The 12,726-nt window shown below is 36.7% G+C and overlaps 1 protein-coding gene across 2 annotated transcripts in view; it reads left to right on the plus strand.

Moving 5' to 3' along the window:
• Positions 1-12,726, plus strand: part of CERT1 (ceramide transporter 1) — an 81,284-nt gene that overhangs the window by 42,442 nt on the left and 26,116 nt on the right. For both annotated transcript variants that reach the window (XM_080573602.1, XM_080573603.1), the window contains exons 4-6: positions 6,670-6,777; positions 8,043-8,181; positions 9,188-9,271. In XM_080573602.1, coding sequence (XP_080429728.1) covers positions 6,670-6,777; positions 8,043-8,181; positions 9,188-9,271 — 331 coding nt within the window. The remainder of the gene's footprint in view (positions 1-6,669; positions 6,778-8,042; positions 8,182-9,187; positions 9,272-12,726) is intronic.

Genomic DNA, 12,726 nt, shown 5'->3' on the forward strand with positions numbered 1-12,726 from the left:
TTTCTGTGTTGCTGTAAAGCTTTGAGACCTGATACAAATGAGGACTTAAAAAAAAAAAAAAAAAAAAAGGCATGTCCTCCGGACAAGTAATATCACTTGCACAGTTAGTCCCTGTGTTGCCTTCACCCAGATTGAAGGAGGCTGCTGTATTTTGTATTCTGGGGTTTCTTGATGTAGAGGTTTCTGTTGAACGAGCAAAGGGTGGGTAGGCTTCTCAACTCCACCTCTGAAACTTGCTCAGACTTGTAACTTTCTTAGTAAAGCTGGAAAAAGCTGTTTAATCAGATACCAAGTGAGCGGACATGGGTATAGTCTGTAGCACAAGATTCTTAAGCATAACATGGACTGTAGACTTGTTCTTCCACTTCTGTGCAGAGATGATTTTAACACTTCATTATCTTAAATGTGTTAAAAAATGGAGTCAGAGGCAGTAATTTCTTCCCTGCCACTTCGAGGGAGAAGAGAGACATTATCTCGGTATCTGTAGCTACCACAAACGCCGAGTGCTGTCCCCGCGCAGCGCCTGCTCTCCCTCCAGCTGGCGGGTGCTTCGCAGACAAGCACCCAGAGGCCGGCTCTGGGGCTCCAGCGCTGGGCTGCCTCCTGCCTTCCCGGCTCATCGGCCTGCTGCTAGTGCTTGGGGATCTGCTCTGACAGCACTCCCTTTTGAATTTTATACATAGCAGTGATGTAATAACGCTGCATGCAACTAGTGTGTATAATTTAGCTATTAGGTAACTATTAAAAAGTGTTTCCAGTTAGGATCAGAACCCTTGTTGCTTTTAAAGGCACAGCTGTGTGCATGTACTGTCCTTCAGCCAAGATCCATCCATATGTATTTAAATTAACTTGTTCATTGAAACCTGACTGTTCCTTCTAGCTTTTAAAGCAAATCAAAAAATTACTTTAGTACCTTGGGTGGGAGCCTAGGTCAGAACATCAGTGCTTTTTGTAATGGTGTATAACAGCAGAATAGAGATTTCTGGTTCTTGTTTAACTCTGCAAATCTTGTCTCTCCTGACAGCCCAGATTTACAAAGAGGATCAAAAGCAGTCTGTGTCCTTTCGTGTTATAACCTGGTGGCTCGGCAGTACAAGCTGCTTTAGTTTTGCTACTACATTAGTATACAGAGGGAAGCAGTTGTGGGCTCCAGGGTGTTGTCCTCCTCAGCATCCTGTCTGTTCTTCTCTGTTTGGAGTGCCTGCTCCTCCCTATTCACCTGGTCTGGAATCTTTGCATTTTAAGCTGTTGAATAATATTTGGTGAATAGTCTTCCTGTGCACATTGTTTGTTAAGAGAACTCATGGAAAAACAGTATGCATCCATGCAATTAATCATGGGTATGAACTACATGGATAAAGGTTGTCAAAGACCAGATAATTGCCTTTGGTTGCATCTTTGTCAGCCTTTGTTCTCCTCTCTGCAATGCTTTGTGTATAGGTACTGCTGCTTTGTACTTTTCCTTCCTTTAGGAAGCAGTAGGTCGTTCCAGGACTTACTAACCTGTGTACCAGCCTAATTTATGCAGGTATTAAAGATGCTTGTCATCCATAGGCAGCATATGGTGGCTTACCAAAAGTATTTGGAGTTTGAGAAGTAAAAATCCAAAGGATGTTGGTAGATTGAGTGGTATAGCAGTTATGATCAGTTATGATTATCTTAGTGCTGTATTGCTATAATCTCTGTTTTATTGGTTGTCTTGTGCTTATTTTTCATCCCAGAATTCCTGTTTTCTCTTGGGCATGTAGTATGCTTATTTACTGCAGAATTGCAGTGTTTATCACTACAGGAGGAAAACACGTCTACGTTTCTTTACCTGCTTTTGCAGTTGTGAAGAAGGTTCATGTTAGAATGTTTTTAGCTTTTTACTTTTCTAAGTAGTCTCCTGCACTGTGCTTGGGAGGGCTGTAGGCAGGGTAATCATCCTCCAGAGGCTCCTACCTGGATTGTGAAATTCCTGTCTCTGCCTTCCTTGCTGACTAATATCTGCCTTGCTTTCAAAGTGTTAGAATTGCATTGCCAGAGCCTGTAGAACAATTGATAAAGCAGACCTATAGATGTATGTTAATTATTAATTTAACTTCAATACACAGAAATGCATCTCAAAGTGCCCTACTTGCAGTGTTAGTGTTCTTATCTGCAACCATCCCCATGTAGTCCTTCCTCGGGTTAAATAGCAGTACCCTTTCTTTAAATACATGCTGAAATACTTGTAGCTAGTCTAAAAATCACCCTTAGAATACAGCCAGGGGTTTGACAGACCTTTTCTGCTTAGTCTCCAGCTCTTTCATTTATATCTTTACTTGTTTTCTTCTACACTTTTTTTGTAAGTTACTGTGGCTTGATCTTTGTTTGTTTAGGCTTTTTCACAAATACTGCAGAAAACGTGATCCTAATGTCTGTTTCATCACCTCCTAGGGTAAGCCTTATGTTTTAGAGGGAGGAGCTGCCTGCTGCTTGTGTTATGTAAAATAATAAATAATTTATAATGCTAACAGAAAATATCTGCCTTGGTGGACAAACACAGTGAAGCATTTGACAGGCACTAAATCAAGACACAATCAAAATAATTCTTGAAGACATGGGAGGATAATTTGCTTTATTTGATCTTTTTTTAAGTGGAGGAGCTCTCCAGCAAGTCTGCTTTATTCCAGAGGATTACTGACCCACTTTAGGAAATCCTTAACTGGCGGATCTGTGTGAGCCATAATGGAAGTCTGCAATATGATTCTGTGAATACTTAACGATTTTACTGAAAGCAGCTTTTCTGACATACTGCCTTGTTGCTGATACTAGCACCTGCTCTGGTAAAGAATCACATGAAGCTTCATATCATGTGGCTCTTTGCTCTCATCTATCATAAAGAAAAAGCGTTTTGAAAGGATTACTGGATTTCATGCAGCATTTTAGAAAGCTGAAGCTGTTGCAGTGTACTAACAAATTCCAGTTCTGAGTGTAGCTTTGAAACTATGATGTATGCATGGAATTTCAAAGAACTGCATCTATATACTGAGCATGATAATTTAGCATTAGTGCTCGATGCTATGTATTGATACAACTTCTGAGTTATTTTTGGTTTTGAGCAGAGACTGTTAGTTCTGTCATATGAGCTCTACCCACGTTCCAATTTTTATTCTGGGAAATTAAAAATTGTGTAAACAGAAGAAGCTTGTGTCAAGATTCCTCTTCTCAATGTAATTGAGTATTTCTACAGTGAATAGTTAATGATGATCTGCTTTGCAAGACATAAATGCGGCAGTGACCTGCTCTCATTTAGATGTTGCGGTAGTAGAATGGTGGGGCTTTGCATGGTGCATGCTTTCATTGTTTCTGTTAAGCTGCTTGCATGTGTGTGCTGTGAGCTGAGTGTCTTGTTTTTGTGTCGGTTATAAAGCAATACTTATTTTCTGTTTCTCCTGATAAATAAGTATTCTTGTTTGTTTTCTCTTCCCTTTGGCTATTAAAACATAGTAAAACATTTTGTGTTTTGTGAACGTGATCTATAAATGCAGATGCTTCAGATTTGTGTTGTGCTGTTCAGTCTGCTGAGCTTGCTTCATGGTTGCAAAGAGTTAAAACTGCCTACATGTTTTTATATAGCAGTTTTTTATTGGCAGGGTTTACAAGCTGATAGGTCACTGTCTTGTGTACAATTCTAAAGCATGGATAAACTGTTTAATCACAAGCACAAATGACTGTCAAATGTACTGCTGAAAAGGTACCTTTAAAAAATCAAGCTTAGTATTTATATGGGGAGGTTTTTTCACCCTCAGCTTTTATTTTGTGAGCTAAACCAAATGAGCATTAACTATAATGGTAATGTAGGAAGAAAAGGATTTAAGTCAATGTAAGTCACAAGGTGAGAACTTAAGTCACAAGGTTTTCTACTTCTGAGATTAGGTATTTTCTTCTGTGTTCTATGGTAATATTGTGACCTTGACTAAATCTTCAGATGTGGACATTCAGAAATTTCACTTCAGCTTAAATCCCATTTCTGTGAACATGTGTCTTGCTTGCTTAAAGAAAAAAACATTCAGAATACATCTACTGTTCTTAGCTAAAATGCTCTGACTAGTGCACTGGATATCTTTAATACGATTTCAGTAACAGATTAATTTTAAAATGTATCTTATTGAAATGAAAAATTGTACCTTCTTTTTAGTTTGTACAGCTTCAACAGAATGAGCCCCTGCTGTCAAACTGACAGTAATAAGAATGCATTCAGAATCATCTTAATATACATAGTGTATGATTAAGTAAACACTGAAATTTACAGTAGAACAGTGAAATTCTGTTTAGATTTGCATTTAAAGGCAATGTTAACAAATATCTTATGATTTTTTCCAATTCTATAAAATGCTCCCTTGAGGTTTTTACTCATTAAACACTTCTGAAGAGAAATAATATCATATGCCTAGAACTCTTGTGCTTTTATTTTTATCCCCTTACCTGTTCTGCTTTTGCTTGTCAAGTCTTTGGAGGATTTGTCCATTTAAAAAAAAAAAAAAAAAAGCTCTTTAATATTTTAAGAAAACTAATCAAAGCTTTATTACTTGATTACTTTTGTACTTAAGTGAACTAAGTGAACCCAGTGAACTAAGCTACAATCTTTGCACCATAACACCAAGTGCATTGCAATTACAAATGTGGTCCAATGTCCCAAATACATTACTAAAGCCAAGTGTACCCCTCAACACTGATATTCTTAAAAACAAACAAAAAAACACCTGTGTATCCAGTGTGAATGATCTTAACAAAATATCTAAGCCAATAGATATTTAAGACATGCTTTAAAACAAATAGTACAATTATGAAAATAGAAGCTTTTAGCACTTCTGTTATTATACTTTTATAGCTATTTTTTCCTGGGATACATACTCAGCATAAAATAGCTTTAACTGTGTTATATATAACATGACTAAATGGGGTATGTACATCCTTAGTGTGACAGAATAAGGAAACTGATTCTTGTAGTCTTTCATTTGGCTCGAAGCGGTCATTAAACATAAACTTCTGTTTCTGCTGTTTCAGGTTATAATATTTCTCTATATTTTTCTGAAATTAGGCAATGAACTTAATACACTTTATTAAATATTTCAAATTTATAAGTGCTTGTATTTCTTTTATTGCAAGTATTGTGTACGTTAATCAGTTAAACTTTCAGCAAAACTTCTAGGCTACATTTTTCTAATTACGCTTGTATTTGTTACTCATATTAATTTTTCAACTTCCCTTCTACTTTTGATACTCATCCTGTTTCTTTTAAAGTCTGTTTTGTTTCCTTAATTCTTTCTTGTCTTCTGCCTCATTTTTCAAACAGGCTGGATAGACACAGACCCTTGGCTCTTTCTTGCTTGTTCTTGCTGAATAATCTTGTGTAGTTATGTTTGTTCAAGTATTATCTTAACAGCTCTGAGACTTGCATTTCTCTCTGGTCATACCTTCATTTCTGGAAAACCATTTTTCTCACTGCTCCTTTGTAACCCAAGTATACATACTTTGTCCCATACGTCACAATATTATCCAAATCTTGTTTCAAACACTTCAAAAGTTATGTTGTCCTTACTCTGTTTTTAATACTCCGTATGTTCACTTGTATCCTAAGTTATCAGCACTTTCCTCACTTCTCAAAGCATCTTCCAATTTTTCCATTAAAAAGTACAACAGCTAGATTTTATTTTTGCTTCTTATTCCATGTCATTCGTTTGGTATCACTGTCTACTCATCCCTTCAGGATTTCTCTGCTACCACGTAATTTCTTAAACCTGTCAAAGGTACTTCACAACATTGTCAATATCCACTTGATCAAATTAATAACAGTATTTCAGATATTAATATCTGAACTATCATTTTTTCTTTTTTCATTTTTTTTCTGACCACTTACATTAATGCGTAGGGAAATATTTTTCTTTCAGGTGGTCAATATCTAGTTTTATTTTTAAGGGAATTCATCAAACTTAAGATTTTATAACTTTTTCATGCTATTTTATTAAACACGCAGCTTTCATTTTATTTGCAAAATTTAATTATTTACTGTTATCTTCATTTGTTTTCAGTATCTCACTTTGTTTTATTTTATTTTTTTTGTTGTTATTAAAAATAATTTTAGTCTAATATAAAGTATTGCTGAAGAAGCCTGGAAAAAGAAATTATTAACAGTAATCATCTGTTTTTCTGTGGTCTCTATTTTGTTTCTTTTAAAAATAAAAGTCTCTATTTCAATGATTGGAAGGATTTACTGAAGCTGTTGATTGCCTTCAAACTGAACCATGCTAATTCCCCAATTAATTGTAGAGTACCCTAGGGTTTTTGAATGCCACGTAAAAGAAAATTCCTTGGTAGAGATTGCAGATACCAAAGGAATAGAAACGTTGTCCTTTTGAACCCTTATATACATGTTTTCTTGCTCTTATGGTTGGGCACATAAAAGGTTGTCAATAACTACTGCTTTTTCAGATCATTATGATAAAAAAAAAAGTTCATATTAACTTCATGGATGCTAGATCAACATCTTAAACTTGCAGGAATAACTTCCGTAAAATGCTGTTGCATCCTAACAAGAAACAAATGGTCTGGTTTTAGAAGAAATTATTTTAATCTTGTTTTCATGGTTTCTTCTCTTATTAAAAGGCTCACCACTCTAGTTTTTATGTGATTTGTATTTTTTAGACTGAATCTGGCTATGGATCAGAGTCAAGCTTACGCCGCCATGGCTCCATGGTGTCTCTTGTTTCTGGAGCAAGTGGATACTCTGCAACATCCACCTCTTCGTTCAAGGTTAGTGAATAATGTTTTCTTAGAATTGGTGTGTAAATACAACACTTTAGCAAATGGAAGGAAAAGTTATGTGAAGATTTATTCATGAAACTAAAGGAAAAAATACCAAGTCTTTGGTTTACTGTTAGTGTTAATAATTATAGAATCATAGAATCGTAGAATATACTGAATTGGAAGGGACCCTTAAGGATCATCAAGTCCAACTCTTGATACCGCACAGGTCTACCCAAAAGTTCAGACCATGTGACTAAGTGCACAGTCCAATCTCTTCTTAAATTCAGACAGGCTCGGTGCAGTGACCACTTCCCTGGGGAGCCTGTTCCAGTGTGCAACCACCCTCTCTGTGAAGAACCCCCTCCTGATGTCGAGCCTAAATTTCCCCTGCCTCAGCTTAACCCCGTTCCCGCGGGACCTGTCACTGGTGTTAATGGAGAAAAGGTCTCCTGCCTCTCGACACCCCCTTACGAGGAAGTTGTAGACTGTGATGAGGTCTCCCCTCAGCCTCCTCTTCTCCAGGCTGAACAGGCCCAGTGACCTCAGCCGTTCCTCGTACGTCTTCCCCTCCAGGCCTTTCACCATCTTCGTAGCCCTAATACATGTGGTTATTAATGGATCATACAGGAAGCTTTCATGTGCCTCTGTGCAGTTGTCCCTTTTAAATTACAGTATTATCTACCAATGGCAAGAGAAGTCTAATGGGAGGATTCATTAACCTTTCCTGTTGTACTCTTGATAATATAAGGGCTTCTAAACAAAAGGGAATGCTGGTTCTGTTAATTAACAAATATGACTATTAATACCAATTGATAAATTATGGCTTTCCCTCTTCCATGTGTATAAACGTTTAACGTTTCAACTTGAGTGGGCTGTACTTGATAGCAGAAGAGAAGCAACACAAGAAAGGGGAGTAAAAATTAGAACAAAAGTCTTAAACTGGAGCTGGTTATTTTCCGGCATATAGTTGCAAACCTGGGAGCAAGGAAAACTGGTTTTTTAATAAGCTTTTGTTCAATGCTGCAAAGTAGCAGATGCAGTGAAGAGGAAAAGTTGAGACCCGAGAACAAAATGAAGATGATACACTTGTATATCGTTTTTGGAATCATATTGTTCTAACAGTATTTTGTAACTACTGATGTATGAAATATCTTCGATGTATCTAAAAGATTTGTTCATCATAGCTGCAGAAATCCATTTTTTTTATTTAGGCATTAAATTTTTGCACAGTATGTAGAAACATTTGAAGCACTTTTCACTTGTATTTTCAGAAGGGCCATAGCTTACGTGAGAAGCTTGCAGAGATGGAAACCTTTAGAGACATCTTGTGTAGACAAGTTGATACTTTACAGAAATACTTTGATGCCTGTGCAGATGCTGTTTCCAAAGACGAACTCCAGAGGGATAAAGGTAAAATTGTAATTGAAAACACTGAACTCCCTAGAATTTAACTTTTTAGACGGTAAGAAATAGCTGTTGAAATAGTTCCTTTAGCATTTGATGTAATATAAAGAAAATGGGTGTCTTAAATTTGCTCTTTAATATAGTAATCAATCCTAGATATTTCTGCTTAAATAAAGTTAACTATTTGCACTGCAGAAGTTGGATTCCCATAGAAAGCTGCTTAACTTTGATCCTAACCCATAGCTGTCAACCTTACTGAAATAAATGATCTTCTAAGCACTTGATGTTATACAACAATTTTTTATCCCCCTATAAGATGAAGTTAGCTTACCACTGCATCTCTTACCATTATTTTGAAAAAACAATAGTGTATTAGTTTGAATTGATAGGAACAATATATTCTTTCCTAAGGGCAAATAAACTGACATACTGTGTACTCCTGTTACGTATTGGTTGGAGCTAAAGCATTAGACCACTTGAGTGCACGCTTGAGATCCAAGTAGACCCAGATGAGGATGTCTATGTATCTGAATTGTTTTTCTCATAGCACAGCTAGTTGTCATATTCATACACTTCCCTGAGATATTTTTATTTATCCCTGAGTTTGTTCTGGCACTCTTACTCTTTTGGTAGTAATGAGAGTAGGTAAGAACAATTCCACTTTTTTGCAAAGTCTGTAGCGTAGAAGATCTGAATTGTGACTCCCTGCTTATTCAGTTATAACTGAATAAGAGAACTTTCATCTTCCCATAAAACAGAGTACTAAATTTGGATTCTGAGCAAATGTTAGTCTCCTAATAGTTCCTTACTATTGGAACTGTTGCTTGTGGTCTTAAGTGGTAAAAAAAAAAAAGGGGGGGGGGGGGGGAGGGAGTCATGACTGGTTTTTATTATAGGGAAAAAAAATTAAATACTGCTTAGCCATGAAGATGCTCCTAGTTCTTCCTTGCTTACTGAAGAATTGGAAAAGCTTTTTTACTCTAATAACATGTTCTCTCTCTCCCAAATTCAGTGGTAGAAGATGATGAAGATGATTTCCCTACAATGCGTTCTGATGGGGATTTTTTACATAACAGTAACAGCAGTAAGGAAAAATGTAAGTGTGTCTAAACTTGGCTGGATATTTGTATGAATAGTATGATGATAGTCTTGATATAAGACTGATATTTATGCTGTTGTGTGAGAAGACATTAGTTAAGAAATGTTATTTAAATCTGACAGGAAGTTCTTCATGTTAAAATTATCATTCATTAGCTGCTTTTCATGACTCTGAGTTACACTTAATTCGCACAAATATTAATGAAAGTTTGTCAAGCTGGAATTTCATATTCTGTCTGTCCAAAGCCATTTCCAGTACAGAATTCTGTTGAACCAGATGCATTATTCAAATAATGAGAACTGAAATTTGTAATAGGTAATCACAGTTTTTTTCTGGCAAGTGTTGTCAGCTTGAGGAGTATGGTAGAACACAATGCTTTTCCAATTAAGTATGCCTCAGTATTGTTTTTTCCAAGTTCTATGGCTGCATTATGACTAAGTCAATATTGTTACTGATTTTTCTCTAATTTTAGCACTCAAAGTGCTAAAATTTTAGTATTTTTAAACTGTATTTTCCAATATTATGACAAATAAAATTCTGATTCTTATCTAAAATGATCTGATTATAGTTTTCTTACTCCATCCATGCAGCGAATGTGAAGAACTCATTCAAGTTCTGCTTTTTGAGAAATCTATTTACTTCTGGCCTGCCAGAAGTACTTACAAAAAGTGCTTTTAAAAATTTAATCACTTTCACCAAGGATCTGAAAATGTGGCAAAATGACCCTTTTTGTCTTCTATTTTCTTTCTAATGTGTTCTAGTCCTCTTGTCTTGCATCTTTCCTTCTTGTATTTAAGTGCTTGTGGTGGTTTCACACAGACAGCTAAGCTCTAGCACAACGGTTCTTGTTCTCCCTTCTCAAAATAATGGGGAGAGAATACGAAAAAAGGCTCATGGGTCAAGATAAGGAGCAATATAATTAAAGGTAAAGAAAAACAGCAAAGGTTTTGCAGAAATGAAAAGAGAAACCAATTATTCTCTACTTCCCATCAGCGTGCAATGTTCAGACATATATTGAGAAGCAGGGCCTGAATATGCACAGCATTTGGTTGGAAAGACAGACACTTTCATAAGTCTCCCTCTTCTCTTTCCCCTTACTCAGTTTTTATAGCTGAGCATGACATTATATGGTATGGAATGTCAGTTTGAGCCTGTTCCCCTAGCAATGTCCACTCTCGACCTCTTGCCCACACCAACCTACTGGCTTTTGTGAGTGGTGGGCTGGAGAAGGCAGCCTTAATGATGTGCCTACATGGCTCTGCAGTAGCCAAAACATTGATGCAGTGTCATGTTTTCCTATAGCTAACTCCAACCTAGCCAGACCTAGTACAATGCTCTTTCTAGAGTATTTCCAAAATTGTAATGAGGAATGAGGAGGTAAGAAAATGGGAGGAGTTTTTCAACATATTACCAGAATTAATTGTATGAATAGATTTTCCAGTGATAAAATACTTGTGCTGCTAATTGTAGTGCTGATGTCAAAAGTAGTGTATAACTTTGAAGCTCTGAATAAATATTTCATGCTTCTTGTCAGCGAAGATAAGCTAGTTTGCAACATTCACCTTTAAGCAAGTCTATCATTTTCATCAACCCTATATAAAAAAATCTAAATTTCTAAGGCCTACTAAGTCATTAGAACAAATTTCAGAAAAATGTAAAAAGATACTTTAAAAAACACTAGTGAATATTTAATTTCATTGCATGATTCATTTTGAAAGAGATGTCTTTTTCATACTTAACTTTTCTAGGATGATGTAGGAGTTCCAGCTTAATTTCCTTTAGAACATTTTTTCATTTCTACATTATTCTGATATGTCTGCTGTATACACACATTTAATATGTGAAATTTATTAAAGAAGTGTGTATTTCTAGTACATCTGGTCATCTTAGAATATTCAAATGGAAAGTGTCCATTTTTATCACATATTTAGGAAGAATTTGAAGTGATATTCACATTCCTCTTAGAAAAAGTTCTGTATCAAGTATTCAAGAATTTCTGTGCTAACAAATTTTGTATTGTGGGTATCTGTATATAAACTCCATAGGTCAGTATGGAAAAGAATTCTGCAGCCTTTTGTTTCTCACTTTTCAGCCTTTTTGTTTTCTTTTGTTAACTCCACTTCTTACGATTGATGACCCCATTACGTTTACTTCCCATCAATTCTCTTAACAGCTTTATCTTCATTTTAGTTTTTCTGTCCTTGTTTGATTTCTAAGAATTTACATGTATTAAAGATTTCATAGAATCTTAGAATATCCTGAGTTGGAAGGGATCCATGAGGATCATGGAATCCGAATCCAACTCCTGGCTCTCCACAGGATCGCCCAAAAGTCAGACCATGTGTCTGAGAGCGTTGTCCAAATGTTTCTTGAACTCCGACAGGCTCAGTGCCATGACCACTGCCCTGGGGAGCCTGTCCCAGTGCCCGACCACCCTCTTGGTGCAGAACCTTTCCCTAACCCCCAGCCTGACCCTCCCCTGTCCCAGCCCCATGCCGTTCCCTCGGGTCCTGTCGCTGTCCCCAGAGAGCAGAGCTCAGCGCCTGCCCCTCCGCTCCCCTCTCATGAGGCAGTAACTGATTGCTGCAAGGCTTGCCTAAAAATGAAAGAATTGGAATATATGCACTAAGGTAGAATCGTCAGTCTTCAGTCATGCAACAGGAGAAGTAGGCACCTCAGGTTAAGAGACACCCATGCCTGTGTAGTGGGCAGAAAACTTCTTAGGCTAGCTGATAACAAAAAATTGATCTTAAACATTACCTTTTTCTGAAGCTTAGCATCAGAGCAGCTGTTAATTCTTAGGTTTCTCAGGTTTCAGGTTCCATTCTTGAATTCTCTCCAGTCTTGTGAACACCAGAATAATCTGTAGCTGAGTAATGGTTGCCTGTCCATACTAAACATACTTTTTTTTCCTGCAGTCACAGCTCCAGGAAGAGGGAAGCAGAGGTTCAACCTCCTATTCAGCCTAATAGAGTAAAGGAGTGTTTCGGCCTCCTACTGCACCTGTCTAGTGCTCAAACCTCTAGATTTAAGACTAGTTTAAGGAATCATATTTACGTTGTCTTTTGCACTTTCCCTTCTGCACCTTTCCTGGGTTGGAGGAGAGTGTTAGCATGACTAGTTAGATTTATATACTGCTGTGAAGACATGATGTTTTGGACAGGGAGGTTTTTTCTTCTCTGTGTTTTCTAGAATCTTTTGGTGAAGAGTTAGAGCTCTATATATGAATTTATTGCTCGCTTTTCTATTAGAAAATCTGGTAACTGAAGCAATGATAATTTGTATAAAGCACCCATTCGGTGTATTTACCTATTGGGGTCTTATATTCCTAAGAATGTTGTATCTTGATCAGGAAGAGTTCCCATCCATCTTTTGAGGAAAATGAGTAGATTTGGGCTTATATTATGTAAGAATAAGAAGAGTGGGTAATCCAACTTCAGGAATCTCTTTGA

Source organism: Anser brachyrhynchus (assembly GCF_964034855.1).
Source record: "Anser brachyrhynchus genome assembly, chromosome: Z".
Taxonomy (NCBI): Eukaryota; Metazoa; Chordata; class Aves; order Anseriformes; family Anatidae; genus Anser; species Anser brachyrhynchus.